Source organism: Morus notabilis, unplaced genomic scaffold (assembly GCF_000414095.1).
Source record: "Morus notabilis unplaced genomic scaffold, ASM41409v2 Scaffold4153, whole genome shotgun sequence".
In the NCBI taxonomy this organism is placed as follows: Eukaryota; Viridiplantae; Streptophyta; class Magnoliopsida; order Rosales; family Moraceae; genus Morus; species Morus notabilis.
The window spans coordinates 1,750-14,886 of record NW_010357439.1 but is presented as its reverse complement, the minus strand read 5'-3'; the positions used below and the strand labels follow the sequence as shown (position 1 = coordinate 14,886).

The window sequence follows — 13,137 nt, the reverse complement described above, 5'->3', positions numbered from 1 at the left end:
TAGAAAATCATAGAAACAAACGAACAAAAAAAACAGATAACCCTATTCAATCTAAATACGCAAAAATAAAAACAGATCTAAAAGGTTGCAGAAGAAAACAAACGGAAGAAAGGGAAAAAAAATCCCCAATCTCAATTTAAAAAAAAAAATGTTGAAGATTGCAGGAGCAAAGCAACGAAAAGCATAAATGACAACAGAAAGAAATAATGAAAAAATGGCCGAAATCAACAAACGAAAAAGAGGGGGAAAAAACTGAGGCTCAGTTTCGAAGAAGAAGAAATGTAGAACATTACGGAAGGAAACAAATGAAGGAGAGAGAGAGAGGGCCACAGAAAGAAGTGAAAGAAAGCAAATGAAAGAAGAACAAACGAAGTAAACAAAAGCATCAGTAAATGACCAAAATAGTCACGGTAAATAAACGCACAAAAATCTAAAATAAGGGCAATATTGTAATTTTATAAACAAAACATAACGGTAATTAAAATTTTATCCAAAAAAATAAAACAAGACTAAAATAAGAAAGATCTATTCATTACACTGTAACATAAACAATAATCCTGTTGAAAGAAAGCAAATGAAAGAAGAACAAACGAAGTAAACAAAAGCATCAATAAATGACCAAAATAGTCACGGTAAATAAACGCACAAAAATCTAAAATAAGGGCAATATCGTAATTTTATAAACAAAACATAACGGTAATTAAAATTTTATCCAAAAAAATAAAACAAGACTAAAATAAGAAAGATCTATTCATTATATTGTAACATAAACAATGAATCCTGTCATCTCTTTTTAGTATATGTATAATATGTAAATTCTCTCTTCTCTCCCACTCCATGGCTGGCCGGCCTGGCCCACCAACACCAAATCGCCCACTTTTTAGTCCCAAGAGTTATAAAGAAAGTAATTATTTTAAAAAACCAATAAAGAGAAAAAAGAAAAAGAGAGAAAAAGAGAGAAAAAGAGAGACTTTGCAGTTCACGAAGAAGACTGAAAAGACGTTATAAAAAATTTAACCGTCTTCCCCATTTCTCCCTTAATAAAAAAAACCGGCTATGGCGGCGGCGAGGGCGACGAAGACGACGGCGATGGTGATTGTGGCTACTCTGCGGAGCTCGTGCAGTACTACTTTCTCTCTCTCGACCGCCATGATTTTCCTGCTCTTCCTGATTTCCACCAAGGTCACCACCACTTCCGCCCTCAACGACGCCGTTTTGAGCGTCAAGTACAAGTACGCCGGCCGTGAGCCCTCCCTCTCCGCTCTCAAGGCGCACGACGATCGCCGTCAGCTCAGAATTCTGGCCGGCGTTGATCTTCCCTTGGGCGGCTCCGGCCGTCCCGACGCCGTCGGGTATCTCTTTCTCTGTTGTTCCTTTTGTTGCTCGATAAATTTCTTTCTTTGCTTTCGAATTTGCGTTGAAATATTTTTTTTTCTAGGCTTTACTATGCTAGAATTGGAATTGGAACTCCTCCGAAGGACTATTATGTGCAAGTAGATACGGGAAGTGATATTATGTGGGTGAATTGTATTCAGTGTAAAGATTGCCCAACCAGAAGCTCCCTCGGTGTACGTTTATTTTATTTTATTTTTATTTTTTTAATGAGAAACAAATTTTATTGTTGTTTGAAAAGCCTGGATAATAGAAGACTGAAAAGTAGAGATTAAAGCTGTCCTTTTTGTTGAATATTTGTTTTATGTTAACAGATAGACCTGACGTTATATGATATTAAAGACTCTTCAACTGGGAAATTGGTGCCTTGTGATGAAGAGTTTTGCTTGGAGGTCAGTGGGGGTCCATTGTCTGGTTGTACGAAGAATGTGACATGTCCGTATCTTCAGATATACGGAGATGGCAGCTCCACTGCTGGCTACTTTGTGAAAGATGTTGTGCAGTATGATCGAGTGTCGGGAGACCTTGAAACTACGTCGTCGAATGGGAGTGTCATTTTTGGGTGAGTGTTTTTTTGGTAAATTTTGTTTTATTTGTGCTGTTTGATTGAGGACACTGAGCAATGTTGATTCAATATATGAATGTAAAGGAATGGGATAAGGGCCGACCTTCTTGTATGACCATTTAAACAGCTCATATTGATAGTTTAGACCAGTTACAGGGGAGAAAACTACAAAATTCAAGAACAGCGACTTTTTTTGTCCAACCAAACCTTAATCTTATCCTATGGAGCCTACGTCGGTTGAGTATAGCGTGCCAAGTAACTAAAGGCTAATAAAGGGTCACCACTCCCTCGTCAGAGTGCAAAGCATGTGAAAGAGTGATGGGTCGAACTGGGGTTTGTACTAATAGGAGATCTTAATACTAGTTCTCTGCACATTGAAGGGTGAGGAAAATCACGCAAAATTCTACGGCAACTAATCTATCAGCTGACAAGTAGTATAAGCTCAGTATTCTATTGATCAAGTTGTGTGTTTATGTATTGAAATGTACTTGTGTATATCTGCTTGTGTGGACGTATGGACATATATAGTTTCCAAAAAAAAAAAAAAAAAAAAAAGAAAATCAGGTTCAGTGACATAGTAAGTTGCGGTTCTATATTGATTCAGTAGCTGTTCCTCCTTGTCAGCGTGCCGTGGAAAACACTCTTTGTGCATTATAGGTTTAATCTGGTTATGTATTCTATCTCCAACCTGCAAAGACGACATGGCGGTACATCACTTGAAACTCCAGAGAATATCTAAAGGGAATTCTTGTGCACATCAGTATACATTAAATGGAAAACTTTACTTTCTGGTTTAGTTTGTTCAGCTCATAGTGAGTGAGTTTAGTTCCCTAAGATGTATTCCTTAACGTCCAACTCTTGCATATCTTCAAATTATGCTTTTTTGTTTGGGAATTTGTCTATTTCAGGTTAAAAGCCTTTCTACATATACGGGCAGAGACCTTTCCTCAAAAGATCTGAGTAGTTATGTTGGAAGTTTCATATTAGGATGAAAACTAATGGCAAAAAAAGGGAAATTACTTGGCAGGGGAACACTCTAACCGTCTTCACTTTTTGATAACTGTTCTTTTTTCCTTGCCAAGTGAAATTAGGAATGTCTTTGGTAGTTTGTTTTGCTTTCTGATTTTATTAGACAACGGAAATCCACTCCCTTTTTGTCCTCTACTTTTTACTGTGGGATTATTAATGTAATGGACTTATGTTCTCTTCATAGATGTGGTGCTACACAATCTGGGGATCTAGCTTCAAATGGTGAAGAAGCACTTGATGGGATACTTGGGTTTGGAAAATCAAATTCATCTGTAATTTCACAGCTAGCTTCATCTGGAAGAGTGAAAAAGATGTTTGCTCACTGCTTAGACGGGACAAATGGAGGTGGTATCTTTGCCATCGGCCATGTTGTACAACCCAAAGTTAACATGACACCCTTGGTCCCAAATCAGTACGTACCTTTTTTTTCCCCCTAGTCAACTAGTATCACTTATCTCGATTATGCTTTTTCATTGCACGTGCATTTCTTTGTGAGGTTATTATTTCTGCTTGTCTTTCGTCTCAAAATTTAACTGGTTTCGCCCTGCTTCGTCAACTTAGAAGTCTAAACTTTCTGGACATGATTCTCTCGCATTTTCTCTTATTAAGGGTACCAAAACAATACCACGAGGAAGTAAACCAATTTAACAATATGCTTCACACGCTTTCAAGAACATAAAATGGAGAGCTTTTGTAGATAAAGGGCTATCCAATAGAAGACAAAAGTATCATGAGTAACAAAACTTGAGTTTAAGTTGTATTCAGCTAAGCGAACACAAGGATTTTTATTTTTTATTTTTTATTTTCAAAAGAAAAAGAAAACAAAACAAAAACTTAAGCTCATATCTCTATCAATAAAGGGCCCGTTTGTTTCATATACTCAAACTCAAATAATTGATTCTGCTATAGTGTTTTCCGCTCACAAAAAATTTGAATTTCAAACAAATCATGGTTTGAGTATACATTCCAAAGGGGCCCAAAGAGTTTAAAAAGATTGAGGCTAATTAGAAACAAGTGGAGTGTTTACACCTATCAAATATGCTATTATTCAATGAAGGTGGAGGTTACATATTTTTGTCACACTGTTTTTGTTATACATTATGTGGTAGCTTTATAGTTGTGGCACAGGCGACTTTGACAAGAAGGTTCTGGTTTATGGCAAAAATTTTAGTTTTACACTGTTAAGCTCTGGTTGGACTGAAGAAGTCAAGAAGTCAAAAAGCTTTGTGCCTTGAAAAGTCGCAGTTGAAGATAATTTATATATGGAAATTAGTTCAACTTTCTGGACTTTTTAGGGTCCACAAATCATAGTTTGGTTTTATTTTTCTCTTGAGGGTGTTTGGTATAGTATGCTTTGATTGATTTGGAGGATCGCTTGTTCTCTAATATTTCTCTTTCCTTCCAAAAAAAAAAATAAAATAAAAAAAAAAAAATCTTTCATACTAAAGAAGAAAAAATGTTGAAAGAGAAGAAAAACCTTGTGTTCATGTTGAAATAACATATTAACTAGGCTACACAAGAAAAGGAAAGAGAATTGGAATATTCTGGTACGAGAAACTGGTCTAACTACAGTCATTGAGATTTGTCTAGACTCTTGTGACAGTTGTGGTAAGTCGATTGTATGCGACAAGAATTGTAGTATTCTAGTATGAGAAACTGGTCTAACCACACTCCTTGAGATTTGTCTAGACTCTTGTGACAGTTGTGGTAAGTCGATTATATGAGATGAGAATTGGAATATTCTAGTACAAGAAACTGGTCTAACTACCCTCCTTGAGATGCATCTAGACTCTTGGTGACAGTTAGATAAGTCGATTGTATGAGACACAGTAGATGTATGTAAAAAGACCATAATTAATTGTATGATTTATTGCGTAACTAAAATTTGGTTGCAAAATGAAATTTATTGTGTGGTATAAAAGGACAAATGCGAAACCGAAGTAGGCTTATCATAATCAGATTATGCAATGTGAAATTTTCTATTGCAGAGTCTATCTTTTACCTTCATTAGATCTTAAAGATGACTGGCAATTATCTCTTTCAATACTGTACAAGTTAAGGTCTAAAGGAAAGAGATTAATGCAGTGAAGAAACTTGATGATAAAGTATGATAAAAATGGGCCCAACATTTGCTTGATTGATTTTTCTTTTCTCCTTCTTTGGCTTTCCACAATCATGATTCTATCACCTAGAGCTTTAATATATATATAAGGTGGGGTTTCTCTTTCGTCTCAGTTACTGCTGTTAAGTCAGGGTTGATAAAATCTTGGTAATGACAGCTGTATTCTGCGTGTAAAATTGTAGGCCACATTACAATGTCAATATGACAGCAATACAAGTTGGTCGCACTTTTTTAAGTGTTCCAAACTATGCATTTGACTTTGGTGACAGAAAAGGGACTATAATTGACAGTGGTACAACGTTGGCCTATCTTCCAGAAATGGTTTATGTGCCATTAGTAAGTAAGGTATATTGTGTTGGTTTTAATTGTGTGCAAGCACGTATAATTTGTTAGATGTTCTTCTAAAATTAAATTAAAGCATCTTAAATATATTTCCTTTTTCAGATACTATCTCAGCAGCCTGATCTGAAGGTTCGTACAGTTCATGGAGAGTATACTTGCTTCCAGTACTCAGAAAGGTGACGTGCACGGTGAATTGCCGTTTTGCAGAATTTCTCTTCTATATATGCAGCGGCTAAAAACTATACTTTCATGTGGAATATTTTGTCGAATGCAACAGTGTTGAAAGTTCTATTCATTGCTTGAAATGCATCGTCTTTATGGTTCATGATGGACGCTTAATGCTTTGGATTTCTTTTCTTATTCCTCTTAGTATAATTTTGTTATCAATTTTACATGATCGGGAATAGGAATCAGTTTGTTCCATGTTCACAATATCTTGTAATCTTTTATCATTTTGAGGCTTCAAATCTACTTTATACTACCCACCTCCTAGCCTTTTAGTAACTGTTGTTGTGTGGCAAATGTATTCTTGCCTACGAGTTCAAATGGAAGTCAAACGATCATTGTAATTTCACACTGAGTATGAAACTTAAGGTATTATGTCAGGAAGAATACACTCTGTAATTTTTCAATTAGTATCATCTAAATTCATTGTTTTCTATTCAGCGCAAAATAAAAATAAAAAAAAAAATCGTTTTCTACTTGTTCATTTGGAACAGGTATATATCTTATAATATTCAGAGAAAATGGGTAACTTGTTTCAAATGCTTAATTTCTACACTACTTCCCGACAAACGTTTGATTCATTTAGTTGTTCTATGCTGCTGCTTTCAATTTGTTGACTCTGAAACCTCATGCTTTTGTCCTCAATGCCTTCGAGTTTGGATTTTGCCGTTTTGCTTTAATAATTTCTTCACTTGATCCTTTATTGAATCGAGTCTGTTCTGACTTTGTTAATTTCATTTTATTTTCCATGCAAACTCTGTGACACGTGACTGATATTTATAATTTTCATCTTTAATTGCAGCTTGGATGATGCATTTCCTCCTGTCACTTTTTATTTCGAAAACTCGCTTTCTTTAAAGGTTCATCCACATGAATATCTGTTCTCCTATGTAAGTATATTGAAATGCAAAACTTTGTTAAGGCTCTGTCAGAATGCTTACCAGAGTTTTTTAGATTATTGTACTCATCATGTATCCAACTCTATGGTTTTGGATATGCGAACTTTATGATTTTGGATATGCAAATTTGCTGCAAAGTTTCCTCCCGGAAACTTTATGATTTTTGTATTAGTTTATCTCTGTATGTGATTTATAATTTCTAAATAGCCGCAATAAATTTTTATTGCTTCCTTCTCTACTCTGAGTGACACATCTTCCTCAGTATACTAATTATACTATGCATTGCGTCTTCTTTTCCTTTTTTTTTTTTCTTTTTTTTTCTCCGAAATACTTCTGTATTGGCAATTTCAAGTTTTATCACATGTTCTCGCTCTCTCTCTCTCTCTCTCTGCAATTTGTAGTATACTGAGTGATCAGGGACCCTTCTTTTTTCCCCCCTTGTCTTTTTTCTTTAGAAAGAGGGTGGGACTTGCATGTCCAGATGGGAAACATTCTAACAAATACTTCGCTAACATATAGGATGTCGGTAACCTGCTTTCAGGTAATTCATATCCCAGTCAAACAACCATTAATGCCTATTAGCTTAACGCAACCTTTCATTTGTAGCCCTGTCCGAGATCAACATAATGCAAGGTTTGTGCAAAGTCAAGACAAACGTGGGTTACAAAGATATAGAGACCTATTCGAGCTTTGTACCATGTTGAGTGATCTACCTAGAGTCATAATAGCTTAAGTTTCAAAACAACAAACTCATATTATTTACAAACACACATACGAACTCTAATAATTCTCATTAGTCATGAGAAACAAAAGAGACTAATTATTAGAAGCCACTCCATTGTCGCTTACTGATTTGGTTGCAAGTGCTGAGGTCCAATAACCTAATGAACTATTATGATGATCGTCACTGTTACGCATCTTGCATCATCTGTAAGCTTCGTAAATATTCTTCTTGGTGAGGCATTTGCAAATAAAGCATGGCGATAGGCTCAGATTATTTAAAACATTTATGACCTAAACATTGCTCTTTACTCTCCTGAAGTGTTTATTTCTCGGCTTATGTTGCATTTAGCATCTTCATGATCCATTTGTTGAACTTCAGTTAATATATAGATATTTACAGGAAGGCATGTGGTGTATTGGTTGGCAAAATAGTGGGATGCAATCCAGAGACAGCAAGAACTTGACCCTTTTGGGAGGTAGTCCCTGAAACTTAATGGCCGTTATATGGTATTCATGTGTTCTTCTATTATATACGAGGGTTCTGTAATTGTGCGGTATAGCTATTAAAGTTTTTCTTTATTTTATTTTATTCTATTTTATTTTTTGCATTAGTTTCAAATATATATATTTTTTTTTTTTTTGCTTTAATTTCAAAGTATTTCTTCTAGCCTTCATCCAGACACTTGGTACCACACAAGTATTATTTGTTTGTTCTGCTTACAATTAAGTCATGTATTGCTGTCTCCAAAATCCTTTTTGAATTTGGAATCAATGCTTTCTTCGGCCCCGTTCATTTCACCGATTCGAGTTTAGAATTCGAGTTTTGCTACAGTAAAAAGCTCTCAGAAACAGTCACATCTAACTTTTTTGCTGCAGTAAAAAGCTCTCACATAAAATCATATCTCAACTCGAATTAAAAATTCGAATCAGCGAACTAAACGGATCCTTCGTGTTGTAGATCTGTAGTCAATCATTCACAATTCATATCCCAACTGGTTATAGTTATATGGATTTTCTATTTTTTTTTCTTTAATTTCTGCTCCTTTTACCTTCTTATGACCCTGCATTTCCATTCCATCTTTGTACTGCAACTTCAACTATCTTAATGACATTCCGATTTCGTTTGCACCTTTTTAGTATTTTTACACCTAAATTTCATGTGAATGAAGTCTACGTGACCTTGAAGCTTTATCTTGGTATGTATTATTTCTTTTCTAGTTTGGCATTTGATGGATCTTGTGCTTTTAGTGACTGGATCTAATGAGTAGAGAAATGCTAGCGTCACTCTTTCTATTATTCATTGTTTTGGATTCTATTATCTCATTTTCTGTTTAAATAATAATATATCATGTTAGTGGAGTTCACACGCCAAACAGTGAATTCAGAAAGTGACAAAGAGGATGATAAAAAGAGTGACGCTATCTAACTGCTGTATATAATTTTTGCAATGCTTGCTAAAAAGTTTTGATATGAGGTTTTAGGTTCAGGAAGCTGTTATGAAGTATGATGTGGCCTAAAATTAAAAATTTCAATTTTTTTATTTCTACTTATTAAATTCCTTGTGTTATTTTTCTAGAGTGCTCATACACACGTGTATTTATTTGTTTTGCGTTGTGTGTATGAGTGCTCTAAGTTATTATCATGTTGCAAAATACCCAGCACTTTTAAGTTACTACGAATCGGGTTTAATGGACAAAATCAATGATACTCTCAGTATAAGCGAAAATGGCAAGTCATGTGATGTTCTAATTATATTTTTTTTGTTCTGGGTTTGTTGCAGATTTGGTCCTTTCAAATAAGCTAGTGGTGTATGATCTTGAAAATCAGGCAATAGGGTGGACTGAATATAATTGTGAGTGTTGTGTTATTTTCTCTTTACTCTGTTGAAGAATTTTTTTCTATATGCATCTCATTTCCCCAAATTTAATATCTAATTGAAAAAATTTGTGCATGGTTTTTGGTTGAAAAATTTTTTTTTTTTTTTTTTTTTTTTTTTTTTTTTTTTTTTTTTAAAGGTTAATCTTGAAGATTACTGGATCTTTCTGTTTTAGTTTGCAACTCAACTTTTGACTTTTGAATGGTTTATTTCAGGTTCGTCAAACATTAAAGTCAAGGATGAACAGACAGGAACGGTACATTTAGTAGGTTCCCACTATATCTCTTCTGCTTGCCATGTGAAAAGCCAATGGTCTATAATCTTCTTGTTGGTAACCATGCTGTTACACACTTTAGTTTACTGTGACGCAACAACTAAAAGAGATTGCTGACATAGAACTTAACGATAGATTTGAATATAGAAAGATATCGTGAAATTATTGATGAAGTAGTAGTCTACAGAATACTGCTCTGGTTTGTGCATCTAAATGATTTATGCGGAAAAAGGTATGTTAAAGCTTAGTGTCTGATGGTTCATTTTGGGTTATATTTTTCTTCCCAAGATGAAGCCGGAAATGTATGAAGGTTTTTAACACTGAATTCAAAATCAAATGTATATGGTTCCAAAATTGGGTTGTTACCTTACTTGGCTTTAGGTCCTAGCAATATGGTAAATACGAGCATAAGTTGCTTAATGGTATAATAGTTCTAATTCCGACTAATTTATATGATGATACGTAAATTGGTATATTTATTAGGTTCCTTTTATCACTCTTATGTCTGCCGGTGGAACTACTTTATTTTTCTGTTTTTAGATAAGAAACCCTGCCGGTCGAACTACTACATCAGTGATTCTGTCGAATACAGTAACTAGAATGATATAGTGAGAGAAATCTTCAGAATAACCGATGTAGTAGTCCAGATTATTTTTGTGATTTATGTATTGCTATAATTCATGCCTCGTGTGCAAACAAGCTAGGTTATCAGAAGCTTCATTTTGTGTTGTATTTTCTACCGAGGCGAATCTGTGGAAGTTTGGGAAAGCTTACGACCAGCTTCAAAACTTAGAATATGGGTTTAACGGTTGGATTTTTAATATTAGTCATGAGTGGTTACCTTTCTAGACAACATATAGCTAATAAGTCAAAAGTAGATTTTCTCTTCTTTTTTCTTATTCTCCATTCGCATTTTCCTTGTATGATTCGGATGGGCAGTGCATGAAGTGAAAGTTTTTTTTTTTTTTTTTTTTTTTTTTTTTTTTTTTTTTTTTTTTTTTTTTTGACATTGATTTGAAGGGGTCTGGTTGCTGTAACGTAAAATAGTATCGTTGTTTCTTTTTTGTTGGCAGTTTTGAGTTTTGGTATTCGAACCAATCCAAACTGACCATTCTCAAATCTTAACTAGCTTTATTTATTTATTTATTTGATTTTGTGTTTGTTTCTGTAAGGTGACTTTGTAATACATTTTGGCCTAAAAAGTAAATTCATTTTGCTCCACTTAATCATTAATTTACTAGCGCACTTTCGGTTTTCACTTTGGGACCTGTACGCTATTACTAGGGATTAATTATGTCACAACCAATTGTCATCAAAATTTGAGATAAAAGTGGATCTTCTATTTAGTAACATTGCATCTCAAAAGGAAAGAATAAACACTAAAAAAATCATTTTCGTAGATATAAATATATATTCAAAATGGTTCTATGCTTGCTATCAAACATAAAGACGCCTTAGAGGACAGACCCAAGAAAATCTATAATCTATCTATAATTCATTTAAAAAAGAAAAACAGGAAATCTACCTTTTCAATGTTCTTGACCAGTTCACTATTATTGCAATTGCTTTTGCCATTTTCTATGAAATAAATGCCAGTTAGGTTTTAAGGGATATTCTTCTTCAGATTGAAACTCAGTAGCGTACTAAAAACATAGAACATGTTTGTCATGTTATTAAGCGTCGCGGCTTTTTAATACTAAATAGCTAAAACGTGACGTATTTGCCTTTTAGGGCCTGTTTTATGATTTTAAGGACAATAGCTAGCTGTTCACACTCACAAATAGAAATCATATTTCTGTTTGCATTTTGGTCAACTGATGGATCAGTGAATCATCTTGAAGAAAATAAAATAAAATAAAGGACTTGAAAACTATATTTGTAGACAAAGTCCAATGCAATGCTGTAAGCTAGCTGGGCAGAAACAGCAGCATGGTCTGATTATTTTACTCGCACTGGAAGTACCAAATGCTGGGGCGCAACAAGTACTTGCTGTGAGTATAGTTGAAGGAGAGCTTTTGGAGAGGCTGCAATGGCAACGCTCCGTTGACGACACAATCATCGAAGGCAACAACTTTGAGTAGCCTCGGATTGACTAGAGCTTGAGGAAAGTTCCCACACTTCAAATGGACGTTAATAATCGGGCACATCGGACAGTTATTGCGCACTTCCACCATGAATTTTGGAGGATTTCCCGTTCCTATCTTCGTTTGTTGCACAGTCGGAGCATGATCCCTAGCGGCGCACTTGGCTGCCCACCCTGCAGCGTTGCAAAAACGGTCTGTCTGAGCCAAATCTCGTAGTTTACCACATTTTTTTTTTCCTTAAAAGAACAACTTACCAAAAAGCTTAAAATTAACCATTTCCATCATTTTCAAATACCATGTTAAGAGCATTATACTAGAAACCACTTTATGAACATGCTAGGAAGATGGGACCATTCATTCCTACAAGCTACCAAGAAATCGTTATGTATGGGATATACGACAACACATGAGAAGGACAAGAATGCAATGTAATTTCTCTTATTAGTGGCAAATAAAAGGATGAAATACCTTGGCACAAGAGAGATGAAAAGGTAACCAAAGTCCAGATGATGAGCTCGTAAGTTGGTTGTCTCTGCATTTTTCAGTGTGTCAAAAGGTGTATTAGTGTTAGAATGTTTTCAGACGCCCGCATTATATGGCTTTATAAAGAAGACTGTTGAAAAGGCCACGAGTCGATAAAACACTCGTCAGAATTGAGAAAGAGAACTTAAAATTGTTAGAACAATAATGTTAGGGGCATCAGCAGTGTTTGAATACTAAAAACTATAATAAAAGATGAATCTCACAATAAAACCGTAGAAATAAAGACTAAACCACCGATCTCACAAGGGTTTTCTTACTAGAAGATAATAATTTTTCTAATCTTACTAAACAATTATCATATTAAGAGGAAATCACTTGTTTAACAGTAAATTTAAGTTGATTATAATCTAAAGATGCAATAAAACTCTCCATTAGAAGGAATTGATAAATTCTTTCTACTACCTCATTTTTCTTGATTTTGATTTTCTTATTTCCTGTGGTGGGGAATTGGTATGGAAGAACTGATCCTGAGAGAAAGTCACGTGCAGTGGAAAGAAAAAAGGATGGAGAGTGAAAGTACATGCAGGATGCTTCCCCAACAAACAACCATCTTCACATGCACATGGATGAAAGTCAGAACTCAGAAAGGCTGACAAGAGTTCCTTATCCGACATTAATATCACTTTTTTTTATTAAAATTTTTGTTTTTCTGTGAGCGCGTGCTCGTGCATTTATAAATATGTACTTCTTTCTCACATGAATGTATATAATGGCAGCAAGCATTATGCTTAGCACATGCAACTCTAAAACGTACACCACGAGAAAGTCTAAAAAATATCCTCAGTTTTTGTCTAAATAAAATCTAAAAAGTATTCTCTGTGTTTTTTAATCCATATAAACGTATCCATTCTTTTAACTTTTTAGGTTTAATTTTTTTTAAAATGGCCAAATTATTCTTGAATATTTCATGTACTTTCTAAATTTGTAGGCTATATAAACTTCTTAACACTCCTCTTAGATTTTTTTTTTTTTGAAGTAACCTCTAAGGAATTTTACGGCACCAATTTGAATAAGTGTTTTTTGTTTTTGTTTTTTTCATTTTAATAAGAAAGTGAAATCTTTT

At 34.5% G+C, this 13,137-nt stretch overlaps 2 protein-coding genes across 3 annotated transcripts; one reads left to right on the top strand and one right to left on the bottom strand.

The window, feature by feature from the left end:
- The first annotated feature begins 962 nt into the window (after nt 1-962).
- On the top strand, nt 963-10,022 carry LOC21384373 (aspartic proteinase-like protein 2). Of its 2 annotated transcripts, none has more exons than XM_024170793.1 (10): nt 963-1,352; nt 1,439-1,568; nt 1,707-1,954; nt 3,171-3,398; nt 5,378-5,453; nt 5,553-5,626; nt 6,478-6,565; nt 7,698-7,773; nt 9,078-9,149; nt 9,389-10,022. In XM_024170793.1, exons 1-10 carry the CDS (start codon nt 1,057-1,059, stop codon nt 9,562-9,564), a joined length of 1,464 nt encoding a protein of 487 aa, XP_024026561.1. In that variant the 5' UTR covers nt 963-1,056; the 3' UTR covers nt 9,565-10,022. The 2 variants fall into 2 exon arrangements, with proteins under 2 accessions (XP_024026561.1, XP_024026552.1); XM_024170784.1 differs by having other exon boundaries at nt 5,291-5,453.
- A 1,170-nt stretch (nt 10,023-11,192) lies between these two features.
- LOC21384372 (uncharacterized protein At1g05835) lies at nt 11,193-12,249 on the bottom strand. Its single transcript, XM_010090041.2, has 2 exons — nt 12,000-12,249; nt 11,193-11,704 (listed from the first exon to the last, which is right to left on the bottom strand). The coding sequence occupies exons 1-2, from the start codon at nt 12,067-12,069 to the stop codon at nt 11,391-11,393; spliced, it is 384 nt and encodes a 127-aa protein (XP_010088343.1). The 5' UTR covers nt 12,070-12,249; the 3' UTR covers nt 11,193-11,390.
- Nucleotides 12,250-13,137: the final 888 nt, after the last annotated feature.

Coding starts and splice junctions, on each gene's coding strand:
- LOC21384373 (XM_024170784.1), top strand. CDS start 1,057: ATGGCGGCGGCGAGGGCGACGAAGACGACGGCGATGGTGATTGTGGCT. Junction 1,353..1,438: donor GGCCGTCCCGACGCCGTCGG/GTATCTCTTTCT, acceptor TTTTTTTTCTAG/GCTTTACTATGCTAGAATTG. Junction 5,627..6,477: donor TGCTTCCAGTACTCAGAAAG/GTGACGTGCACG, acceptor CTTTAATTGCAG/CTTGGATGATGCATTTCCTC.
- LOC21384372 (XM_010090041.2), bottom strand. CDS start 12,069: ATGCAGAGACAACCAACTTACGAGCTCATCATCTGGACTTTGGTTACC. Junction 11,705..11,999: donor TTCATCTCTCTTGTGCCAAG/GTATTTCATCCT, acceptor GCAACGCTGCAG/GGTGGGCAGCCAAGTGCGCC.